The 24,127-nt window shown below is 42.1% G+C and overlaps 4 protein-coding genes across 6 annotated transcripts; 2 read left to right on the top strand and 2 right to left on the bottom strand.

Annotated features, from left to right (window-relative positions):
- Positions 1 to 4,424: 4,424 nt before the first annotated feature.
- On the bottom strand, positions 4,425 to 5,530 carry LOC104454668 (zinc finger A20 and AN1 domain-containing stress-associated protein 5). Its single transcript, XM_010069581.3, has one exon. It carries the CDS (start codon positions 5,389 to 5,391, stop codon positions 4,828 to 4,830), a length of 564 nt encoding a protein of 187 aa, XP_010067883.2. The 5' UTR covers positions 5,392 to 5,530; the 3' UTR covers positions 4,425 to 4,827.
- Positions 5,531 to 10,710: 5,180 nt separating this feature from the next.
- LOC104454667 (thylakoid lumenal 19 kDa protein, chloroplastic) lies at positions 10,711 to 11,655 on the top strand. Its single transcript, XM_010069580.3, has one exon. The coding sequence runs from the start codon at positions 10,781 to 10,783 to the stop codon at positions 11,519 to 11,521; it is 741 nt and encodes a 246-aa protein (XP_010067882.2). The 5' UTR covers positions 10,711 to 10,780; the 3' UTR covers positions 11,522 to 11,655.
- A 98-nt stretch (positions 11,656 to 11,753) lies between these two features.
- LOC104454665 (transcription initiation factor TFIID subunit 9) lies at positions 11,754 to 15,672 on the bottom strand. Of its 3 annotated transcripts, XM_010069577.3 has the most exons (5): positions 15,353 to 15,672; positions 15,078 to 15,164; positions 13,601 to 13,693; positions 12,781 to 13,059; positions 11,754 to 12,286 (listed from the first exon to the last, which is right to left on the bottom strand). In XM_010069577.3, exons 4-5 carry the CDS (start codon positions 13,036 to 13,038, stop codon positions 12,020 to 12,022), a joined length of 525 nt encoding a protein of 174 aa, XP_010067879.2. In that variant the 5' UTR covers positions 13,039 to 13,059; positions 13,601 to 13,693; positions 15,078 to 15,164; positions 15,353 to 15,672; the 3' UTR covers positions 11,754 to 12,019. The 3 variants fall into 3 exon arrangements, with proteins under 3 accessions (XP_010067879.2, XP_010067878.2, XP_010067880.2); XM_010069576.3 differs by lacking the exon at positions 13,601 to 13,693; XM_010069578.3 differs by lacking the exons at positions 13,601 to 13,693; positions 15,078 to 15,164.
- Positions 15,673 to 19,238: 3,566 nt separating this feature from the next.
- Positions 19,239 to 22,412, top strand: LOC104454664 (ADP,ATP carrier protein 1, mitochondrial). Its single transcript, XM_010069574.3, has 4 exons — positions 19,239 to 19,442; positions 20,589 to 21,106; positions 21,199 to 21,570; positions 21,808 to 22,412. The coding sequence occupies exons 2-4, from the start codon at positions 20,600 to 20,602 to the stop codon at positions 22,102 to 22,104; spliced, it is 1,176 nt and encodes a 391-aa protein (XP_010067876.2). The 5' UTR covers positions 19,239 to 19,442; positions 20,589 to 20,599; the 3' UTR covers positions 22,105 to 22,412.
- The last annotated feature ends 1,715 nt before the right edge of the window (positions 22,413 to 24,127 follow it).

Genomic DNA, 24,127 nt, shown 5'->3' with positions numbered 1-24,127 from the left:
TCTCAAGACGATTGCGTTCAATTCATCCTCTTCACGGTGATGGATAGCTGCAAATTTTGCGGCAGAAAACCCGATGGGCCAGTGTACGGGAATAGACTAAAAGCTCCAAACATTAAATACCAATCGCCAGAGTTTTCCCAGTTAGGCCTGACGTCCGTATTCAATGCAGGTCACCATCTCCAGAGCTCGAGATGGAAAACTTACGAGAGCTATGGCCTGAAGCTTCGTAAAGCCATCATTGGGAAATGCTCTCCTAAGAGAGTTTTTAGTCCCCACCTAAGGTAATCAGAGATGGGCACGTTCTAAAGTTGCAAGGAGCTCGCACCAGATTTACTGGCAAAAGGGTCGCGGAGTCGGTAGAGAATAAAGAGATGTTGGAGAAGAGGGTGCCAACAACAAAGCTTACATCCATCAGAGAAAAAGGGCCTATTTTCTCAGGTCAATAGGCAATATTCAAAATGGGCTGGAGGTTTTGCAGAAGCTATGTTGTCCAAGATACTAGATCGGGTCTTCGAGCGGAGGCCCTCCCATTTTCTAATGTTGGGTTCGGTCAAAGGTCAATCGTGAGTTGGACTTCCAGACCAGCCCAAAGACGACCCGGGGCAAACCCGGGACCATCCTTATACGAGGTATAGAACTTAGCAATGCGGGAGATCCGCAAGAAATGTAAAACCCCAACAACCAAGGCTGATACTTTCGGTGCAGGATCCGACATCTCCTATACATTTTGCAATTGGGATCAAAATGAACATCTCCGTGATTTCGTACACACTGCCGCACACTCTACAACGAAGATAAAGTTTCTGCTAGTCGAGTACGCGACTTATACCGATACTCACGGGTCGTGTATCATGTCTTTTTCAAGCAAATGCCGTTCATTCTCCAACTCCAGGAGGAGCATGTGTTTGCCTCCATAATATGGGGAAGTTAAGAAGGAAGCAGCCAGGCATAATAGCATTACTTAGGGTGCGTAAGATAATGACAGCGTCCGCACCAATGTACAAAAAACAGTTAAGATGCTCCCCTCTCCCATCGCATATTATTATCCTGCTTCCCTATTCATTTATTCTGATTTCTCAAGAATCAACTGAAGAAGAAAAGAACATGCGATCCCCCTACCAAGAACCGCCCTTATTTTGTAGGCACTCCCAACATGAATACTCCCCCATTATAATCGACTCGATTGTTTTCTACGTTGGATTATTGCTAATTTGTTCGGTAAGATAGAAGTTTTTTTCTCCTTTGCTAAAGTTCGAAAATAATGACCAATTGAATGGGGGGAGAGACGACAGTTTCCATTGATATGATCAAAAATTATTTGACTAACTCTCCAGTATCATTGCCTCCTAAGTGAGGTAGTCATTTGTAGTTATACCTATCAGCAACCGATACAACTATCGGGGGTGTGATGGCATAGGATAACAATGAAGGCAAAGAGCAAATGGTGTGCTATCTTAGTCAAATCTTGAATGATGCTAAAAGGTCGTACACCGCGGTGGAAAGATTAAGGTGTTGTTTGGTTCAGCATGTAGAAGGGGCTTTGGGACCTCTAGAGAGGTTTGGGCAAAAGCGAAGGTGCTTGGTTCAATTTTTTGAACACTTTGGGGAGATGCAATTGCATCTCCAAGGGGATTGAAAGGCCTTTGGGGAAATAAAGGGGTAGAAGTCTATTGGGAAGTTGCATTTTCGGAATACAACTTCCGATATTATTCATCATTGTTCATCTCTCCAGGTGGAAAAGCCGATCGGAGGCTGATGACCGTCGACCAAGGGTTACCCAATCCCAGCAACCATCGCTAGACCTCAAGCGAAGGTCGTCAGGGTCGCGCAACCCCACGCGACGATCGCCGGGGTCGCACGACTCCAAGCGACGGTCGCTTGAGGTCACACGACCCAGGTGGTTAGATCTGACCATCCCGTGTCGATTTGACGGTCCAATGGCCGGACTTCAAAAAAATAGATAATTTTTTTTTATTTTTTTATTTAATAAAAATCATTTACAAATATGTAAATTATTTTTGACGAAGTTGTATCTCAATGCAAATTTTATCAAACGATATTTGCATTTCGAAAAACCCCATTCACCCAAAGATATTTACATTTTGGCAAATGCATTCCTCAAAAGCCGAATCAAATGGCCGTAAGTTTATCTTTGTATTTTGCATGTACTAAGTGACGACATTAATTATTGCCAACTAACTCTGATGTATCGTGTAAAACAAATGTGATAAAACATACGAATTCCAGGCCAATCATTAGAGATCGAATAGTAAACAGGCTTTTGCTTGGTTTGAGATTTATTCAATCCACGTCCCCTTGAGGGCAGTCAAGAGACGAGCCATTGTCTATTTATTGACCTAGTCTTCATTTGTGCACACGAAAGAGCATTTGGATGAAAACTTCGCAGAGATAATGCCATGTGCTTCATATTTGATTTATTTTGATGTCAGAATATTATCAATTTCTCCTAAAGGATATAGAACGAAATTCATGTTCAAATTAGATTTCGGCAGTATATAACTTTTGGACTGTAAAGCAGAAATAAGTTCAACATGTGAGTTTTAACAAGGTATGGAACTTGGGGAGTTCTGGTAGAAATATAAAGGCCCACACCCAAGGCTCATATTTTCGGTGCAGGATCCGACATCCCATGATGTATTTTGCAATCGGGATCATACCGAACATCTAATGTGACATCGAATGTGTCGGCTCACGCCCTCAAATAAAGACAACAGTCTCTTCTAGTCTGGTATCGATTCGCATTAGTCGCGCGTTATGTTCTTTTGCGAAGCAAATGCCGTTCGTTCTCCAGCTGCAGGAGCACCATGCGTGGCCTTCATTATTCGGGGGGAATCAAGAAGAAAGCAGGCGGCATTAATTGGGGCGTTTAAGATAATGACAATTGACAGGGTCCTCATGATTTGGTTTCTGCGCCAATGCAGAAAACAATTAAAAGATGTTCCCTCTGTCATCGCATTTTATTATCATGCCTTCCCCATAAATAATTTTCTTTTCTTTTCTTAATTAGATTTCTCGGGAATCAACTGACAAAAACAAAAAGAATATGTAATTCCCTCCCACCAAACGCCACCATGAATATTCTCCTGTTTTAACCTAACCCAATTATTATTAATTTTTTTAATAGAGGTTCGCCGATGTGCTTAATGGGGGGACATGCCGCACCCAATCAAGCCCCGTGTGTTTCCCCCTTTGTTAAATATGTGTAGGTTATCCTTAAAGAGGGAGACAAAAGCTTCCCCATTACTATTTGGATTTCTAGTTAAATTTTTTGGGAAAATTCCCAGAGGCAATTCATCCCGTGTAAAAATTTATTCCCGATAAGAATACTATCACACGAATGAGCCTAATTAATTCGAACGGTCACTTATAGAACGCCCCATCAGTTAGCAAATTATGTCAAAATTTGATATCTCTGGCATTACTTGTTCCGGTAGTAAAAATCCCACGAGGAAAACGCCCACGATCCATCCAGCGTTCAAATAAAAAACTCACCGTTCCAACCCAGCTTTTTTCACGGGTGCCTGAAAGCTACGCATATCCAACTCCAAATGCCCAAAAAGGGTAAAAAAGAAGAAAATCCAAAGCAGGCGTTTCCTGTGCAACTTGCGACGCATCCTTTCCCTTCCCCGTCCCTCCTGCCCGACTCAGCTCCACGTAAGCTCGTTCCACCCGTCGGCTCGGGAGTGGGCGAGCGTCCCATCACAAAGCTTTTCAACTCGCTCAAGGGTCGCACCAACTCTCCCCGTCCCATAGATGGAGGGGCTTTTTTGGCAAATTCTAGCGTCGCTCCGCTTTCATTGTCTGACAACCTGTACGCCACACGCGCCCGCAGTGCGTCGTTCGTAGCCCCTCCTCTTGGACCGATCCCAGCCGTCGGATCCACGCACGATTTGGGCCTTAGAGATCATCACGTCCCCCCATCGCTCTCCTCTCATTATTCTAAAGCCGCTCACCCAATCACCCTACGCCATTTCTCCCCGCCCCCACGACCTACTTTTTCGCAGCTTTTTCGCTCGACTTTGTGCGCATCCACGTGGCGCCTCCTTACTGGGCCTCGCCTCTCGATATTTTCCATCCTCCCTTATTCTATCTCGCGAGAAGCGCCGTGCGAGCGGGGGCCGCATTCGTGAACTCCACTTGCCTGGACCCCACCGACTTTTTTCCCCCTTTGCCCCCACCACCGCCCCCCCGACCCTCAGCCTGCCAAAACCCAGGTCGCAAAAGGACAATTCGCCATTTACCGCGCCACGCGATACGATACGATACACGATATTATCAGGTTACATTCATCGGGACGCCATTTCCGTTGGCTCTTTTATTTTCTTTTTTCAGAAAATGCGCTGCCAACGACGACTGGCGATTGCGATTGACGGGGAAGAGCACGATGATTGAAGACTCCAACGGAGAGCATCGCAAACCACAATAATTCTATTTAAATTTTGTTTTCCCCAGGAGGATGAAAAATAAAAATAAAAAGAAAAGCTAAAAATCACGAGGAGGTAAAGAAAGAAGAAGAATTAAAAAAAAAGAAAAAAAGATAAACAAAGCGGAAAAAGGAAAAAGGGATAATCAGAGATTGATTGGTAAGAAGAACGAGAACAAAAGCGATTTTTGTTGATCTTCAAATTTCTTCAGATCTTCATATAGAATTCCCTCACGTCCCTTCTTCCTCTTCTCCAATCCAACGCGTCTTCATCACACCCTTCTTTCGAGAAAGCAAAGCGAGATCCGGTCTCGATCTCCTGAGAATTCGGTATCTACCTCCGGCTCCTCGGGCTCTTCCCTTTGGATTCGCTCCCCAGATCGTCAGACTCTGACGATCTTCGCGGCCTTGACCACCGGGTTTTCCCTCGCGATCGCCTCGCGGCCGGCCGCCTTGTAGTCGTAGCTGCAGTCGTGCCGATCGGAGTAACGGTGCTCGGCGCAGAAGAGTTCGCCGCACCGGCATCGGAATCCGGTGAGGCCGACCCTCTTCCGGCATCCGGAGCACCGATTCACCTCCCTCCTGGCGCTGTTTGACTCGGTCGAGGAAGGCGGCGAAGCGCCCGTGTCTCTCCTGATCATCCCCGTCGCGAGACCAGATCGGTCGGGCGACCTGGAAAAGGGGCCCGATCTGTGGATCCTCTCGGCGGAGAACTTGAGGACCGAGGGGCCGCCGGTGAGGCCGGCGGAGGAAGAGGTGGTGGGGGCGGAGGAGGAGGCGGTGGTGGAGGCGGTGGTGGAGGAGGAGGAGGAGGAGGAGGCGTTGAAACATTTCTGGCACATGTTGTTGGTGGCGGGGTTACCGGCGAAGCCACAGTTGTTGACGCAGAGGGTCAAGGCCTCGGGTACCTTGAACTCCGTCTCCTCCTTTTCCGTCCTCTGAGCCATCTCCGACCACGAGGTCGATTTCGAGAGCTAGAGAAAGAGAGAGAGATTGAACGAGGGAGGAGATAGGGGGGTATCGAGAGAGATCGAGAGAGAGGAGGGAAGAGGGGACCGGCACAGCGGGGTTGGGGGAGAGAAAGTAGGGGGGATATGAAGACGGGGAAGAGGTCGGTAATGGCGACGGAATATGGGCCTCATAGAGACGCGTTTCAAACATTGGTTGCTCCCATCCGGGATTTATCATAATGACCGGAATGCCCCGGACCACCCTCCCATTTACCCCCCTCGTTCTTGATTATTGATAATTATTGCTTCTTCTCCTTTGTCTTCTTCTTTGCGTGACGTCCCTCTCTTTTTCCTTTTTATTTATTTATTTAAAAATATTCATATTATTCATACGTATATAAAAAGTTGTGTCCGAATTCCGAAAGTGGACCCCCCACCCCACCTCCCCAGCATTGTAAATCGCCAAATCAAACTTGTTTTCTATCTTCTTTTTCTATTTATTTTTCTTTTTTTCCTCGTGAAAGAAATCGGACGACCGAAAAGACGTTGTCCGTCGGAGAGTACGTATGCTATGTATAGAGTGCATTGAAAAGGGGGGCGTGGTCAGGCCCCGGTCTCGATTAAATGAATCCCACCACCTTTTATGACTCCTCCTTTAGCTGGCCGTCTCATCTCCCCTCCCATTTAAAATCCCCTTCCACCCCTTTTTAAAATCCTCCGTCTTTATTATTCCACCTCTTTTCTTTACTCAATATCTCTCCACTTTTAATTATTAAGCTTCCCCAGCCTATGTTACTTACTTCATATTTATATTAATTGCATTTCGCTCGTTCTGTCTTCCCCTACTTTTGCTAAGTTAATCGTTTGTATAAGAGGATCACGCCTCCACTATCGAGGAATAATGACTATTCTCCTACTCTCTCTTTTTTTTTTTTTTTTGAGATATAGAAACACTTATTATTTAATCCGCTTAGTACGAGTAAAGTATCTAGCGATATCAATAAGGACTATGAACAGAAACTTGATTGCTAATATGCAATGTAAAAAAAATAAAAATTGGGAGTGAGAATTCTTTTCCTTGAACCCAAAATGAATATTTTATAATTTATATAATTGTTAGAAGGCGAGACGATTAGATTGCTCGTTATGAAAATAACGAGTGAAATTTTCGATTCTGAGTCAAAATCAATGCCTTGATATCATCACGTAATGAATATCGGTATACGTTAGAAAAAATATCATTCCACGATCATCATGTGCAAGAATTTAGTATGCATACGTAAGCAACTATGGTTGTCTTGGTCAATTTAGGGGAGATTATTATGCATTGTCGTACCCCCGCACGCCATAAGCCGAATATAATACGTGTGTAACATGTAATAATTGCAATTAAGAAACAGGAAATAGTAATGGTGGGGGGAGGGAGGGAAGCAAAACCACCAGTCTCCCGTATCCCCCCCCAACCTTTTCTTCTCAAATGGTTTTGGATCCCGTCAAAGCGGCATCGCAACGCCACCACGCCCACCCTCTCCTCTCTCGTTTTCACTGCTTCGTCCCCCCTCCCCACTTGCATTATCTTTTATTTTATAAAATTGAAAAAGGGGGGAGAGAGAGAGGGTGCCAATTTGGATGGGTCGTCGAAATTACAGAAATGGGCTTTGACAAAGTACGGAGGGTCAGTTTCGGAATTCCACAGGGGAATGGGGGGCCGCCCTCCATCCGAAAGTGTCTCCGGGCTCTCTCTCTCGCCCGCCACGCCCTACACGTGTGCGTCCACCGCGTCCTGCTGACCTTCTTTGACCCACCTCCTCCACGTCACTCTCAAACCGCCCCGCCCCCTCTTCCCGTCCTCGTTTTCTCTCTCTTTCTTTTCCTTAGCCCGTTAGAGAGAGAAAGAGAGAGAAAGTCGTGATTGAATTTCACCCTACATTTCGTCGATGTTACGTTGCCTCTTCCATCAAGCCTCCTTTCGCCCAGCTTTCTAACCATCGTCTTGTCGAAATTTCAAGGATCTTCCCTCTCTACAAGCATCTTCAACGAGTTTTCCTTAACATAAATCCATAGTGGAAAATTGCATCCGAATTATCCATATTTACGATGTATTATATAATTACATTATATCTCCCCGTCCCATATTAATAAGTTCATAACTTCCATTTAGGAATATTCAATTGCATTTAAATAATCACCGGCATCAAAGTCCATCGATATTATAGTTACGAACGTGCGCCCGAATTTTCAACTCGCCACCGTATGCTATTGACTTTTCAAAATTCACCATTCGCATGGATACGACACAAAACTGTGGAAACTTCTAAATCTTGACAGAAATTAAAGGCGACATCCAAAGTTGCTGCTTGTTTTTATGCGGAGATTTTAGCAGGGACGATGCGATCTTGGGAAGGTCATATTGACTTTTGGGCTAATATAGCACGAGAAGATGTCAACAAGGTTAGAAGGCACATCCCCAACACGGGGGCATTTTGCTTTCTTTTTTATTATTGCATTCTATGGAAGAACATGGGGTGGGAACACACGGACACGAGGAGAGAGAGAGAGGAGACCACGAAACGTATTAATATATTAAAAAAAAGAAAAGGAAGCTCTTATCCAACAAATCAACTTGGCCTCCCTTCCCTCCCCATCGTGTTGATACGGTTGATGTGCCTCTAGTGCAAGTAGTAGGCGATGAAGGACACGAGGGAGGCGCCCACCAAGGATCCGACCACGGGCAAGCTGGCAGCCGCCCCGTTGGTTGGGGAGGGTGCGGGGGCCTCCTCTTGGGCCATCACTGCGCTCACGGAGGCAGCGGCGAAGAGGACTGCGCAGGCGATCTTCTTCATTTCCATTGCAGCACGACCGGCGAAGAACCTCTCGGGCTGTTCTCTCGAAAAAGGGGGTCTCGAGATTGATCGCCGAATCACGCTTGGAATGCAGCCTGAGAGGAAAATATTGGGAGGGGGAGGGCGGTCTCTTATAGTATTTTTGGGAGGTGGGCGGGCGAGAGGTCTTGGGGGAGAACGTGACAGTTGTTGATTTCCACAATGTGTGGGTTGATCTGTGAATTGGGATGGCGAGGAGAGGTTTGTTCGTGGCGGTTGAACGGATCTCGCGTTTCATTTTGGTTGGAAAAAGATGCAGCTATATATGTTCGTTAGTGTTGGCAAAGGGGAGGCCGCGAATGCCAGGGTAAGAGACTTCCCTTTCTTTAGGGGGGAGAAGAGTCGTACACTTCAGCGGGACTCCAAAAAGCATGTATTCTACAGACCCATTATTTGATAATGGGGCTGGGCCTCGAAGACTCTTACTTTTAACATACGATCTATGGTTATAACGGAGGACTGGGCTCTTTGCTCCGACATACCCAAGCATTGCTTAGACGAGAGAGATAGAAGAGAAGACTCGGGGAGACCCAAAAGCCCAACTTTACTCCAAAGCAGAAGCAAAAGCACTTTGAAGCTAAGTAATAACGACCTCGGATTGAAGAAAGAGCACGCAGCACGCAGCACGCATTGTACCGTCCTGTATTTCTGTCGGTTCCTTAGTGGCGTCCAACTCTTCATCTCGACATGTTCTGTTCTTCAAAGCACAGAGCATATAATGCTGCTGCTCATGGGCCCCTCGCACTTGTCTCCCGCTATAAGTAGTACCCACAGCTCTCCCAGACTCTCCACACAATTCACAGCAGACGCTCGCATCCATTCCTTTCCCCTTTAGTTATAGCCATGGCTCCAGCGGCGACCGCATTCAATTTGGTTCTCTTGGCCACTTATGTTGTTGCGGTTGCTCTTCTTTCTGCGCCCGCAGCAACCCGCGTTTCAGCTCAAGGTTTAGAACCGGCGCCATCGCCTGCGCTGGACACTGGATCAGCTCTCTCCTTGGGTGTGTCCGGAGCTGCCATCCTATGCTCTTTCTTGTTGGCCATGCTCCATCTCTTCTTCGGCAACTGATATCAGATCCGGTGCATCCTATCATCTCTGTCGGATGCCTTCAGCCCGATCGAGGATGTGATTTATGTATATAATTATTATCTTCATTTGTCCTTCCTCTGCTTTTGCATTCCTGTACAGCAAAAATTGACACATTACACACACGGAATTACAGAGATCCATTCATATTGATACATGTACACTCCACATATATAGCTTCCCAATAATGAACATTTCCCAATGATGAACAAGGGAGCATCCACCTATTGCCGATAGCTATATGCTTTTTTTTCCTGCGTTCTTCGAATTCCCTTGGCGATCATTTGCAGACTACATAGATGTCCACATATCCATCCATTCATATAACGCTCACGCACATGCACAAAATTCGACATTCCTCACATGTAATCATTTTGCACATACTCTAGCAATTAAAATCTTTATGTACTTCTCCACTCCAAAGGATAAAACCTATATCCATGAATCTAAGCACATGCGAAACAGATTTATTATAATCATCTATCATGTGAACTCCACATAATCCTTGGATTTGGTACGTGTAAGAATTTCTCGTGAGGGAGGAACAGTTGTGGATAATGTATGTTGGGAATATGGCCATTACTATTTTATATGAACAAGAGTTAGCACAACCGTTCATGCATTGCTCTACAAGGGTCACAACCTATTGAATTGGTTCATCATCTACTTTTTTTTTACTAGCGTCTACTATTCTTGAAGTGGAAGAAGCCAATAATTCAAACTTCTAAAAAAATTGATTAGTGTAAGAGCGGTTAAGTTGTCTTTTATTTAGGAAAGAGAAATATCAAATAGTGATTTACAATTTAGAGCTATTTCCAATCAGACATTCGAATTCGATACTTATTATTATGATATGAGACGACCACCATTATAACAAAAATATAGAAAAAGTTATAAGATATTGGAGCTTGCCTAATGCGTTTATTTCTGCTTCTTCTTCTTTTTTTAGCTAAAAAAATTTTTCCTCTCATTTTTTCTGCCGAATTTCAAATTACTACTTAAGCTTAAAAAAAAATTGCAAAAGAACTCATAAACGAATTCACGTCAATATTCGTATAATTTATTTTAAAAAGTTCTAGGTACCCCGCATTTGAATTAAAAGTCAAAGTTACACTTTGGGGTTGAAAAGCCAAATTTGAAAGCCCTTTTCAAATATTGCTGCGTATGCATTTTCAAGCCTTTGTTCTGTGAGAAGCAGGAGGTGTAATTTAGAAATCTATTAATGCGTGGAATGCTCCTAGCGCTCCGATGAGATGGCAAGCTGCCATTGGTCTCAGATAATTACCCACCACATCCCAAAATGACGTCATAATTGGCGAGGAGAATTGGATAAGAGAAAAATCATCATCTTCCATTCCATTGCAGAGACGCCCGCATCCACCAATCCTTCTCCACAACCAGAAGACCACCACCAATCCATGGCAACTTCACTCTCACCATCTACCATCCTCTCCTCCACCGCCGCCGCCAAATCGGCCCAAGCCCCTCTCACCGTCGCCACCAAAATCCATATCTCAGCCCACCCCAACAAACACCCCTTCCCTGGCTCGGCCGCCGGCCTTGCGGCCACAGCCATTGCCGCGGCCGCCGTACTCGCCACCGCGCCACCGTCGCTAGCCGAATCACCACCACCAGCAACCTACCACGTCTACTACGGCACAGCAGCCAGCGCCGCCAACTACGGGGGCTACGGCGGCAATGCCAGCAAGAAGGACACGGCGGAGTACGTCTACGACGTGCCCGACGGTTGGAAAGAGCGGCTAGTCTCCAAAGTGGAGAAGGGCACCAATGGGACGGACAGCGAGTTTTACAACCCCAAGAAGCGGACGGAGAAGGAGTATTTGACTTTCCTTGCCGGTTTTAGGCAGTTGGCTCCCAAAGACGTCGTCTTGAACAATTTGGCTCTGTCCGACGTGGAGTTGCAGGACTTGATCGCCAGTGCTGACAACATATCATCGGAGGAGAAGAAGAATGAGAAGGGGCAGCTGTATTACGTGTACGAGATCGATGGGGTTGGTGCTCACAGCTTAATCTCTGTAACCTGTGCCAATAATAAGCTCTATGCCCACTTTGTGAATGCTCCCGCTCCCGAGTGGAATCGGGACCAAGGGACCTTGCGGCACATTCACGAGTCCTTCGAGACTGTCGGATCCTATTAGAACTTTCCGGAGAGAAATTTGTATTCTGGGTAATGATATTTGTAAGCTCTTTTGAGTTTTGACGATGTAATGTGTAACTCCATATACTTATATCAAAGTTTTGTAAACCAGTCGCACCGCAGGGGTTCTTCAAACCGGTCACATCGGATTTTGCAATGTCTACTCGTCCGCTTTACTTGGCACTCCAGCTTTGACAAGGCATTGCTACTTGAACAACATAAAGCAAAGCTAATGACTTTTCTACTGCTGCTAGTTGTTCAACTGTGATTGCTTCTAAGCAAGATAAGTTACAGGTACAGCAGTTGCTGACAGACGCCACTCTTCAAACTTGTCACCGAGCAGACCAAAGACAGAAGAGAAGCTCACGATACAGCCAGCATACTGCATAATATTCTTATACATTAAAAGATCCAGTATGAACTACCACATGTCAGCGTACAGGCCCATAATTTCTCCATATCTTTTCTGAGTCACACCATAGCTACGAATGCAGATCCGTCACTTGGGATGTTTGGAAAGGGGAAATGAAACTCTCTGTGGCGTACTCTGTGGCACATCTGTTTTCTGCTCCTGTGATGGATTGGCATCACTTCTTTCATCTTCTTCTGCTTCTTCCATTGCCTGAGCAGATTGCCTCCTCGGGATTGCAAGTTGGTAATTTGGGCTGATCAGCGTGTCCTGTTCTGGAGGAAGTGGAATTCCAGGACCTGATATTGTCTTTGGTAATGGAATCTTGTTCCTGCTTCTAGCCAATTCCAGTAACACCTGATAGACAGTAACATCAGCATCAGTTTTTGACCGCCTGGTACAGTAACATCAAACAAGTAAAACACGAACACCAGACGTATAACTGTGAGTTCACACACATAATCCCTCAATAATTAATGAATTAGACTAAATGAACATTCAACAGCAATCACAAATGTCCAGACTTCGCAAGGACTCAAGTGTGCAGCTTAAAAATTTTGATTTCATGGTCTTCACATGCCAAATGCCATGGAGAAAATGGATAGTTAAGACATGCCAAGACAAAGTTCTGACTGGGAATCAACTCTAGCTCAAGTTGAGTGGACTATACACTATAACCTAATATGGTTTCTGCTTACTGGTCAGAGTTCCATTCACAAATTCAGTCCATCAAGAAACTGCCACAGCTGATATGAACAGGACATCATGCACTGAAACAGAGGATCATCCATGGTCATATGGACATATGTTCAATGATAACAAATCTATATAATTAACAATACTTTACACACCTCTCGTGGAGGAGGCTGTGAAAAGGTGAAATTGACTTTTGACTGGACTGCAAGCTTAACATCATCACAATCAATTGCAGCCTTGCCAGCATGCTCAGAGTAGACCTGTGCATCTGTTGATACATCAACTACATATCGGTACCACAGCTCTAAGAATTGGTGGATAACGCAAGGTTCATACTTCTCGACACCCATTGATTTCAGCAGTGACTGCACGACCCTGGCATCTCTTGGCAAGTCGTTGTCTTTCTCCGCCATTGCCCCTAATGTCTATGATGACTGCATAAAAGGACACCACACAGACATCAGAAAGATGTAAAAAGCATATATGATCACTCTGCGTTCAAAAAGGCAGGATAAGAAAAATGAGTGGCGAGAAGTCAATTCCATCAGCTTAAAATGACATCATAGGAGGAATTAAGATTATTAAGTAATCCCTTGCTCTGTATTGATTAAGTAAATGTGAAAAGCAAAATGACTCAATTTCAAACAACAAAAAAAGGGAAAAAATGTCATGCATGATGAGCCTGGCTGAGAACCACACTAATACTAACATGAGTAATTCTTTGTTAGCAATGGAATTTTGCTGGAGAGTGTGAAGGAAATGTTACAATGAGCTATAATTGACATGCTTCGTACTTCTCTTAGATCATGCCTCCAGTGAATCGCACTTAAGGGAAAATGCGAAAGAAACTCACTTATAATCACAATGGGAGACGGAAACACTGGTATAACTTAAAGGTTTCATTGTAAAAAAGGAATCAAGTCTTCTTGGCCCTGCAAGTTGATCATCAACAACAGTAGCTCACACAGCATTTACCATCTAGTTTTTTCTCGTCAAAAGGGGAGCTATAGGAAATGCAAAAAAAGCATCCCATTGTGACATCTTTACGTCCACCCTAGAAGTCTCAGTCTGCATTAGCATAACCAGCTGAACATCAAATTAAGTAAATGCCAATTAAAAAGCCAACAAGAAATGCCAACTCTCCCAACATATCTCAAAAAAGTTTGCACAAGATGAATAAGGGAAATTGCCCCTTTATTTAATACTTCATAGGGAAAAACTCCAATTGGGGATTGGCAATCTCAATAGAATGCTTCCAGCAACTTAAAACAAGGACACAAAAAAACAAATGCACATTTGTATGACCCATTTTATGAAATCGAAGAATAGGGACTTCTCATTGCTCTCGGACGATATGCCATCTGAACTTAGATTAACGGTGAAAAAGGGAATGCTCTCTCTCAAAGGGAGGGTGCGACAGTGCTCTTCTCTGTTGACTAACTCTATCTCGTGCTTCACCGAATTTCAACACTATTGAGACAAAAATTGGAGATGAGCGACAATTGAGGGATTCATGTTCTCTCTTTCTTTAGAGCTGCATTTATTTCGCGGAAAATGTGATATTTCTTGGGAGAAAAAAAAAAAAGTCGTTTTCTAGGAAAGCAATATTTTTTGGTATTCGGCCGAAACTAAAAATGAGCTAGAAAATATTTTCCATTGTATGATAAGAAGAACTTTCTTTTATTTCCTTTGCTCATTCCATTGTTTTCCCTGTACACTTAAACACTCAAAACCAAAACTCAGCAAAACTCCATGCCAAAACTTAGCAATCATGATCGCAGTACACATATCATCTTGTATTCTGATACCAACCAAATACTTGTACATATTTAATGAATTGAACAACGGAGATGACATGGGCTAGAAGCATATATGTGCCCTTCATACTGAAAGGATGTACAAATATTTTACTCCGCGTCTCCAACCACCGTACAATTTCCATCATCAATTGCCAGCCATCACATATACACAAACCAAAGCTATGAGAGTTCAGAATATAAGAGTGGAAAGGGAATCAGAATAGAGAGAAATCATAGTAATATCCAAACAACAATTTGTGGACTCGATTCTGTTCAGGAAAATCTGCAAGCTATGAGACATGATTTTCCTATCGTACATTTAGTCAACAAACAGCATGAACCATCAAATTGATTCGAGCAATGACAAACTATAATAAGGCTACAACGAGCCAAGTTCTAATTGGATTATTATATCATAACTCTCAGATCAAGCATGAAAAGAAATATGGACGTCGAAAGATATAATAATCCAACCGTGCGAGGTCAAACAACGAATGAGTGCATTCTGTTGTCATTTAGGCATTTCATCGAACAGGTAGAGCGAATTATGGCCAACGAACTCATATGCAAAAATACAATAATGATTCACTTCTGATCATTACTTTCGAACAAACTCCCAAGCAGTAGAACATTTCATAGAAGAAATTGCATACCTGAGTTGAACCTCTAAGAATTTTGACACGAACACTTTCGAGAAGTGGAAATAGATTCGAACCACGGAAAACACCCGAACCAAATCACTGAGAAAAAACGGGGCAAAGCCTATGGTCACAAATTCTTAATCTTTAAGATAATTACGATGTCTCGTTCAAATATCCCGAGCTCAACCAACCAAAAACGGAATAAATTGACGAGTCCACACCACGAATTCTTAATAAAACAAAAACCCAAGAAACTAAAGGAATTCCAAGCGAAGGAATCGACTTACCAAAAAAAGAGACGATCAAGTGCAGCTTCGGTTGATTAATCCATAGGCGTGAATCCACCTAATCGGACGAATATAGTTTAACCTCGCTCAATGGAATGCACTCGACATTACAAATGGGGAGCGAGAGAAGGAAAAACTCCGGAGGAGCACGAACTCTGGGGAGGCGGGGAGATGAAAATCAAGCGGGCGGAGAGGAGGAGGAACAGGAACACGACCCAGGAGGCGGAGAGAAACGGAAGAGCAAAGGAGGCGCGAAGAAGGAAGGCGATGGAGCGGAGGAAGTGCGGGAGACGGAGGAGGAGGTCGTGACAGAGAGAAAGGGCATTTGGTAACATTTTTTTTTTTTTTTGAGAAATATATTTTTAATCTATATTCTTAAATAATTCCTAAATAAAAGAATGAGTTTGGTAATTACATAAAAAATTTATTTTTGAAATAGAAAAATAATTGAAATGCATTGTCTACGATCCATTTTTTTTTTTTTTTTTGTAACATAGAATTTCTTTTAATTTTTTAATCTTTTTCTTCTCTTTTTCTTCTTACTTCTTCTCTAACCGGCGACGGACAATCAACGGAAGGGGATGGCAAGGGGCGGCAACAGCAGGCAATGAGGAAGAAGAAGAAAAAAAAAAAAGGAATTAAATAACTTATTTGTAGAAATTTTTTCGGGGATAATAAATTATTTTTTTAACTTCTTTTTTATGTTTAAAATCTATCTCCTATCTACTTTTCTATTTTTAAGAATAAAAAAATTAATTAACATCACCAAATAGATTTCTATTTTTTTTAGAGAACAAAAAAATAGAAATTATGAGAAATAGAAATATTACCAAACGAAGTCTATTTATATTAAAAGTGTTCTTTTGTTGATTGAAAATATTTTGTTTTTGAGTGATTTATTTTTTGTACATCAAATTCTGAAAAAATCGCAAAATACATTTCTTTCTTTCGGAAAATACAAAATAATTTAAAAGGTCATAACTTTTACCCTTTTTGTTTTTAAAAAGACAAGCATATGAATGAGTCCTGTAAGTATACTCGCGGACAATTAATTTAGGAGATGTCATTGTGAAATTTATTTTTGTTAAATAATTTTCTTAAATGTTGGTGCTATCAAAGACATTATATGAGTGAAGAGAGGCTTCATATTTCACATGAAATGAGAAGATGGGGTACTAATGACAAAAGTATAAATGAATGGATCCAACTGCATATCAAATATGTTTTCAAAATGTCCATTCTTATTTTGAAATTTTCTTTTCCATGAACTAAACATTTTTTTTCTAATAAAATATAAAATTGTAAACCAAAAAGTAATTTTATTTTCACAAAATTGAAAAAGTTTTCATGAGTTAAAAGCCCGTTCTCTTCAAATTTTTTACTAAAAACAAGGTTGTGTGGGAGGATAATATAAGAGGCAAGCTTGTTGGGGGTATTTCCTAAGTATTTCAATAATTTCAAAGTATTGTCTTCCTAGTATTATATACATTCAGCAAATTGTCGTTAAAATATATTTTTTTTCTCCAAAATATGCTTATCAAGTGTCCCGATGATATTCAGTCCAAAAATTAATCGGGCGGATTATTTATATCAAAGCGAAAAAACTAAAGAAAACCTAAAAAAGATGGAGGAAGCGTGAGTGGACTTGCAGGGTCCAATCGACACCTCACCTTCGAGGCAACGAATCACGACTCATCCACATGCCATGTGGAACGCGGGATTGTATGTGTCGATTCTTACATCGTTGTTACCGTACAACCAAAAGCTAGCTATCATCAAGCATTCTTTTACAGTTTTTAGATTGCTAAGGTAGTTCGAGTTTGTACCACGTGCTCAGTCTAATTATAAGGTCTCAATGCCATTAAACTTACAAATTATCACTGCACGAAGCTTTTCGCCACATGAATATTGTAAAACCTTTTAACAAATGTCGGCACGGTAAAATGGCCTACATTTTCACAACATCCGTCTTACAATTTAAAAAAAAAAAAAGACAAATTTCTATAAAAAAAGGCATGCTATAGCTTTAGCTTGTAATGCGTCAAAGTATTGATACAACCGTATTGAATAAAATTGCTAATTTACGAGGATATGATATAAATCAGTATGTATCTACAAAAAGCTCAACAATATAAAAAAAGTTGCATAATACAACTTTTGATCAGGAATATGATGAAGCGTTGTATTTTTGCACAGAAAAAATTCATAATTTATGATAACACGAGATAAATTAGTATATATTTTTTCTAATTTTGTCGTTTAATATTAAAAGTTAATGTTTCATGTTTTCATTTTAAGTACAAGCGTCATATGCCTTGGTAATACGTCATTTTTAACGTATTAAGGCATATGATGATTGACCTTAAGTACCACGAGACATTATACATTTGGACAAGACTCGGAAAATATTAAAAAGCAAAGTATGGGGATCTTGGCCTTAAGTATGGCTCCATTATCGAACACTCAGTAAAATGTCCTATGATATTAAAAAAATTCATATAATTACTGACATTCGGTAAGACACATTATTATATGTTAGGGTAAGACTTTGTATAATATTAAATAGTGTCATGGTGATTTTGGCCTGAAATACAGGGGACCATTGTTCAGTCATACAAATTTTTTTTTCCCCTAAAAAGATCAAATTGGGACAAGACCTACAAGGCCGGTACAATCGCCCTCCTTCGGGGGGTGAGGGCGGGTGAACCCTGCTAAGATGGCCACAGATACCGCCCCTTTTGGTGGCGAGGGCCTACTCTGGCCATGCGATGCGATGGTTGCTCAATGCAATTTTTTAAAGCAACACAGTTGTGGTCTCTAAGGGCAGGAGCTAATGCCTGGCTCATATGCATAACTCGTAAATTTTGGCGCTAGCCTGAGGGGGGTTTTTGTTAGTTCAAATTTATCAAAAAGAGAAGGTTTCGTCGTAATTATGAATAATATTTAAATTCCACGAGATTGTTAATTTTAGTATTTATATAATATAAAAATATTTCAATGTCTAAAATAGAAAAAAAAATCAAATTATATATGCCTCTTAAGACTGGACTCGTGTAAATCGAAGTGTCGGTGGACACGTAATTTCTAATTAAATAAAAAATGCTGAAGTAGAAAACCACTGGCGAAAATCGAAGGAATATATCCATTTTCTCTTTTTTAGATCACGTCTGATGAAACTCTTTCCTCACGAGAAATACTTCACTACGGTATGGTAGCTAATCTTGTGAAAAGAATTGATGTTAAAACAAACAAAAGAGAAATTACGGCAGCTCAAATTCGAAAGGAATCTTAGTTTGAATGGTAAATAAGTCGATGAATGATGATTATTAAAATTGAATTACAAAACGAAAATCAAATCTAGAAAATATTTTGAGGCTCGGGTAGTGGCGGCGGCGTTCCCTCTCTCTCCTGCCCTCTCGACAAATAATTTTTTTGAATATGTTTCTAGTGTTATTCTGTTAATCAAAATTATTTTATGATTTATGACATATTTACTATTAATTTTTATAAGTTATTACACATCAACAGTCGCCGCGATGTAGTTAAAAAAGGTCAACGAGAAAAGCGGGTAAATTGCACGCCACCATGCCAGTTGAAGAATTCGACTGTATAATCTCTTGGAAAAAAAGAATAATGAGAACTTAATTTACGAAAGGCTTAGGTAAACGAAGGTCCCATTGCTTTATGGATGGATGGTGGAGAATTTCACGGCTCGGCGGGTGGGCCCCTCGCTCAGATGCTAAAAAAAAGATATTTTTTCCAATAATTTAGGAAAAAAAAAAAGAAAAAAGAAAAAGAAGAGGGAGAGGGAGAGCTCGGGAGAGAGGGCTTTGCATCTCGCGGTTCAAACGCAGACTCTCTGACTCGGGACTATAAAATAAAAAAGAAAGGGCGACTCCTCCTCCTCCTCCTCCTCCTCCACACAAATCGCCGCTGCCTTCGCCCCAATTTTCTGCGCTCTCCTCCCCCTCTCGGTCTTCTCTCCCTCCCACCATCTCGCGGCGAGCGAGAGAGAGAGAGAGAGAGAGAGAAGGAGAGACAGCGAGCGAGGTCCGACTTCCTCTCCCAGCCTCTCAATCGCTTCTCCAAGGTATTTGATTACTTTTAAACTCTCTCTCTCTGGCATCTCCGTCGCTTTCCATCTGAGATCCGTTTGCTTTTTTCGCATTTCCTTTCTCAGGTTAGATCTTCCCGTCTGTAAATCTCTCAGATCTGATTCTGCTCCGCCCCGTTGTTGCTGCTGTTGTCTGCTCCTCGTTCGTTAGATCGATCTGCTCCTTTTCCATTTCGTCTGGTTTACGGCCTTCGATAGATTATCCTCTATTACCGTTTCCAAGTTTACAGGAGTTATACTCTTTCAGGAGCTATATATATATATCAGATCTTGGTCTAGTCTCCATCTTTTTTCTCCATCGTTAAGTTTGCTAGATCTGTATTTTTGTAGCGGCGTGCCTTTCAGTTCCGTTTAGGACTCATCTAGTGTTGTTTGGCTCCGTTTGAATTTCGTTATATTCCGTTTCTCGCTTTAGTGGATTTTCATCGGTGTAATCTCACCATAGCTAGGATTTCTACACAGGTTATTCTCTGTTTCCATTGATCTCGCGACGAGGAATATCTTTTAGGTTCTCTCTTCGTTTGGGATTACAATTCCGGTTCTAGCTGGTTCAGCAAGATATCTTTCTCAAATTCGTGCGTGTGCGTGCGTGCGTGCGTAACTTTGCATTTGATTGATTAGGTCCTGTGGTCATAGCTCTGCCTCCTCTCACTTTGGAACCAAATTCCACCTTCTTTTCTCATTTTATCTGTTTCCGAAAGATCACCTAATCATGTAACCAGCACTGTGTATATATTACATTTTCAGTTGCGATTCTCTCGAGTTTGTTCCTGATGTTTTGATTGCTCATTGACTGAATACTTTCATTGTGGGACATTTGGTTCTTTTAGATTGATTATGCAGTGTCAGATTTTGTATTGAAAAGGGATTAATATCTTAAGTTAATTCCTTCTTATTGCAATAGCGATAAAAAGAACTTGTTGACAAGGAAAGGAAGGAAAGGAAGGAAAGGAAGGCCATATCATCACAAACTTGCGTGTGCTTGTGATCAGTGTGCAAATTTTCTTTGTTGCTGTCTAAATGACCGTCTCCGAGTCTATGCTGTCTGCACATTAAACATGTGGATTATATAAGTTTGTTCAGTATGGTATTCTGTATATGAAGTGCATTTTGTTATGGCAGGTCAAGTAAAGATGGTCGATCAAGGTCAACACCCAACTGTCATGCAGAAGGTAGCTGGCCAGCTCCTTCTCCGCGCTAGTCTTTCTCAAGACATGCGGGGCTGTGATGGGGCTTTCCAGCGGCCTGCTTTGTACCAAAGGCGTGCATATGGAAATTACACCAATGCTGCATTGAATTATCCAACAATGCCAGCATGTAGAGCCTCTGCTGACATGTCCATTGTTGCATCAACAGCATCTCCTGTATTCATTCATGCCCCAAAAGAGAAAGGATTTGCTAGCTTTGCTATCGACTTCCTCATGGGTGGAGTCTCTGCTGCCGTGTCGAAAACAGCTGCCGCTCCTATCGAGCGTGTGAAACTTTTAATTCAGAACCAGGACGAGATGATTAAGAGTGGTCGGCTGTCTGAACCATACAAGGGCATTGGCGATTGTTTTGGGAGGACAATAAAGGACGAGGGATTCGGTTCCTTGTGGAGGGGGAACACTGCTAATGTTATCCGTTATTTCCCCACTCAGGTGACTCATGCTTTATGCTTTTTCCTGGTTTTTGCAGCTTATTTATGTTTGTCTTTGGCATTTATCTTACTGTTATTTGAAATTTGGGCCAGGCCTTGAACTTTGCATTCAAGGATTACTTCAAGAGGCTGTTTAACTTCAAGAAAGACAAGGATGGCTACTGGAAGTGGTTTGGTGGTAACTTGGCATCAGGAGGTGCAGCTGGTGCTTCTTCCCTTCTGTTTGTGTACTCCCTGGACTATGCCCGTACGCGTCTGGCCAATGATGCAAAGGCTGCCAAGAAGGGTGGAGGGAGGCAGTTCAATGGTCTTGTTGATGTTTACAGAAAGACACTGGCTTCTGATGGTGTTGCTGGCCTTTACCGTGGTTTCAACATCTCTTGTGTTGGAATTATTGTGTACCGTGGACTCTACTTTGGAATGTACGATTCTTTGAAGCCAGTTCTCTTGACTGGAACTTTACAGGTAAGGATTTCTTGAGAGACATGCGATTTTCTGATTTCATGCCTCTGCTGATATAGTGAACTTAGGAACTCCTATTTTGCCATAATGAATTGCAGAATAGTTTTTGAGGAATAAAGTAGGAGATGATAATAATTGCTTTTTTGAGCTTTGCTATCAGGATTTGAAACTGAGAATAATTTATCACATGAGCTTTGCTGTTATTTCCCTCTTATGACATCTGTTGTTTAATCATTTCAGGATAGTTTCTTTGCTAGCTTTGCTCTTGGCTGGCTCATCACAAATGGTGCTGGGCTTGCATCCTATCCAATTGACACTGTTCGCAGAAGAATGATGATGACCTCTGGTGAAGCTGTCAAGTACAAGAGTTCCCTGGATGCTTTCTCCCAGATTCTGAAGAATGAGGGTGCCAAGTCTCTCTTCAAGGGTGCTGGTGCAAACATCCTCCGTGCTGTTGCTGGTGCTGGTGTGCTTGCAGGCTATGATAAGTTGCAGCTGATCGTATTTGGGAAGAAGTATGGATCTGGTGGTGCCTAAGCACAAACACAATCTCCAATGTGCTGTTTAGATATTGACGTTGATGAAAATGATCGAGCTCTTACTCTTTAGCCCGGCAATTTTTTTGGTGAAATAATTCAAATTTAGAGGGAGTTTCTCCCGAACAGTTGTTATTCTTGGCTGGAAATTTGACCCTATAGACCGTGATTTATTGAAGCAGTAGTCTGTCATTCTGCTGCTAGGAACTTATATCACATGATTTGGAGAATCTTTTTCATGAGGTGTTCTGTAGGTTTTATCCGAACCGGGTTTTAATCATGTGGGAAGAGTCACAGCATACTCTGTCATTTATTTTTTGAATTTATGATTGTGTTGGTGGTTGCATATGCGGATGCTCCATAATATGGAGGTGTAGAAAGTCTCTTTTTTTTTTTTTTTTTTTTTGTTAGTCCTACTCTATACTTACTCTATACACACCCTCAGACTTTTGTCCTGCCTCTTGCAGGGTGTGGGAGTCGAAACCCACTCCTGAAACTTACTCGTCCTCACCCCATCCCCCTTAGAAAGTGGGGATTTGAACCCCTCACCTCCCCCTTCCATGTTAGAAGGGTGGCCATTGGGGCGAATCCCAATGGTTAGAAAGTCTCCTTTAAACATGCTACCAAGTAATACCTTGTGTCCCACTGCTTGAGGTAGTACCGTATTGTTGCTGGTAGAACGTAAAGTTGGGTTGAAGTCACTCCGATCTCGGGGGTGAACAGAGGGGAGGGAGATGGTAAGGACAGCTGAAGCTTCTGTGGTTTCGAGATTCAGTGGATCTCAGTGGCGGAAGGATCTCTATTACCAAGAAAGGGCAGCTTCGCGAGATCCTCATTTCAAGTTAGCAACAGAGATGGAAAACAAAAAGGCACGCCCAATTGGATGGAAGAAGACAACATCTGGCGAAAGAAAATAATCGTCAGCACAAGGGTGAACAAATATAAAGAATCTTTTCGTCCCAAATAAAAACCCTAAGGCTAAAAACATAATTTTGATGCAATGCAAGTATATGCATAATCTGGCAGTTCCATTTTTATTTTATGATTTAAGGACAATTTTTAGAAAAATTGGGAACGAAAAATCTGTTACACTTTTCCCCCTTTCGATCGAAATAGCAATTGAAGATGCATATATTAATGTCAAGCGGATCCTTGTCCGTGAATGGAAGGAAGCTCGGTCACGGGTCAAACATGGGCGCTAAAGCTCCTTTTTTCTTTTTTCTTTCATTTGCCCGTGGAAGCTTCCGCTTTTACCGAAGAACAAACATCAAATTTGAGTTTGGAAAAACATCTTGTTCTTTGTTGGATCATTTTGTTCTCCGGCCATTTTGAATGAAAGGAAAGCCGTTGACCGGACGGTATTGAGGTGACATTGTTAATAAGAATTATAAGAAAAATGTAAAAGTGTTTCGCAATTGGTTATCAGTTGATGCACTTAATAATGTGCCGGAGGATTCCAACAATCAAAATCCCAGGCATTTTATCACGTTTTAATTTGGCTGGACAGTACCCTTAGCAAACTGTGCCTGGAATTGACGAGGATGGTCGTTGAGAATGCTGAAAAGGACGTCGGGAAATACAGGTGATATGTGGACATCAATCAAAGCCAGCAAAAGCGTGAATCGTACTGGAGGGAGGATGCCGTTGACCAGCCGTTCCCTACAAATTATGTGTCCTCGCTCCTCCTCTACAGCATCTTCTTACGTGCATTTCTTGCGAGGCTGTCCCTTCCACGCCGATTGATTGGCGCTCCCATTAATCTCGTAGAGCGAAAAAGAAGAAGAAGATATACGAAGTAGCAAAAGTGCCCAATAATCAGTTTGACAAAATTCATCTGCCATTTTTGCATTCATTGAAAATCATTACTGATCAAAATATTATCTCTTTAGATGAATACGGATCAATAGATGTATGTCTATTATCAATTCGATTCGATATCATCATATTAGCATGTTGATCCGTCTTATTCTTCGCTATAAGTTATCTTTTTGTTTGACTGGACGATCGAATTGGTTACATTAACT

The sequence above is a fragment of the Eucalyptus grandis genome, chromosome 7 (assembly GCF_016545825.1).
Source record: "Eucalyptus grandis isolate ANBG69807.140 chromosome 7, ASM1654582v1, whole genome shotgun sequence".
In the NCBI taxonomy this organism is placed as follows: Eukaryota; Viridiplantae; Streptophyta; class Magnoliopsida; order Myrtales; family Myrtaceae; genus Eucalyptus; species Eucalyptus grandis.
This window is presented reverse-complemented; position numbering and strand designations above follow the sequence as displayed.

What these genes read in the sequence shown, in the direction of transcription:
- LOC104454667 (XM_010069580.3), top strand. Translation starts at nt 10,781, where the DNA reads ATGGCAACTTCACTCTCACCATCTACCATCCTCTCCTCCACCGCCGCC.
- LOC104454664 (XM_010069574.3), top strand. Translation starts at nt 20,600, where the DNA reads ATGGTCGATCAAGGTCAACACCCAACTGTCATGCAGAAGGTAGCTGGC. An exon ending in TCCGTTATTTCCCCACTCAG is followed by an intron (nt 21,107 to 21,198) that starts GTGACTCATGCT and finishes AATTTGGGCCAG; the next exon opens with GCCTTGAACTTTGCATTCAA. An exon ending in TCTTGACTGGAACTTTACAG is followed by an intron (nt 21,571 to 21,807) that starts GTAAGGATTTCT and finishes TAATCATTTCAG; the next exon opens with GATAGTTTCTTTGCTAGCTT.
- LOC104454665 (XM_010069577.3), bottom strand. Translation starts at nt 13,038, where the DNA reads ATGGCGGAGAAAGACAACGACTTGCCAAGAGATGCCAGGGTCGTGCAG. An exon ending in CACAGCCTCCTCCACGAGAG is followed by an intron (nt 12,287 to 12,780) that starts GTGTGTAAAGTA and finishes ACTGTCTATCAG; the next exon opens with GTGTTACTGGAATTGGCTAG.
- LOC104454668 (XM_010069581.3), bottom strand. Translation starts at nt 5,391, where the DNA reads ATGGCTCAGAGGACGGAAAAGGAGGAGACGGAGTTCAAGGTACCCGAG.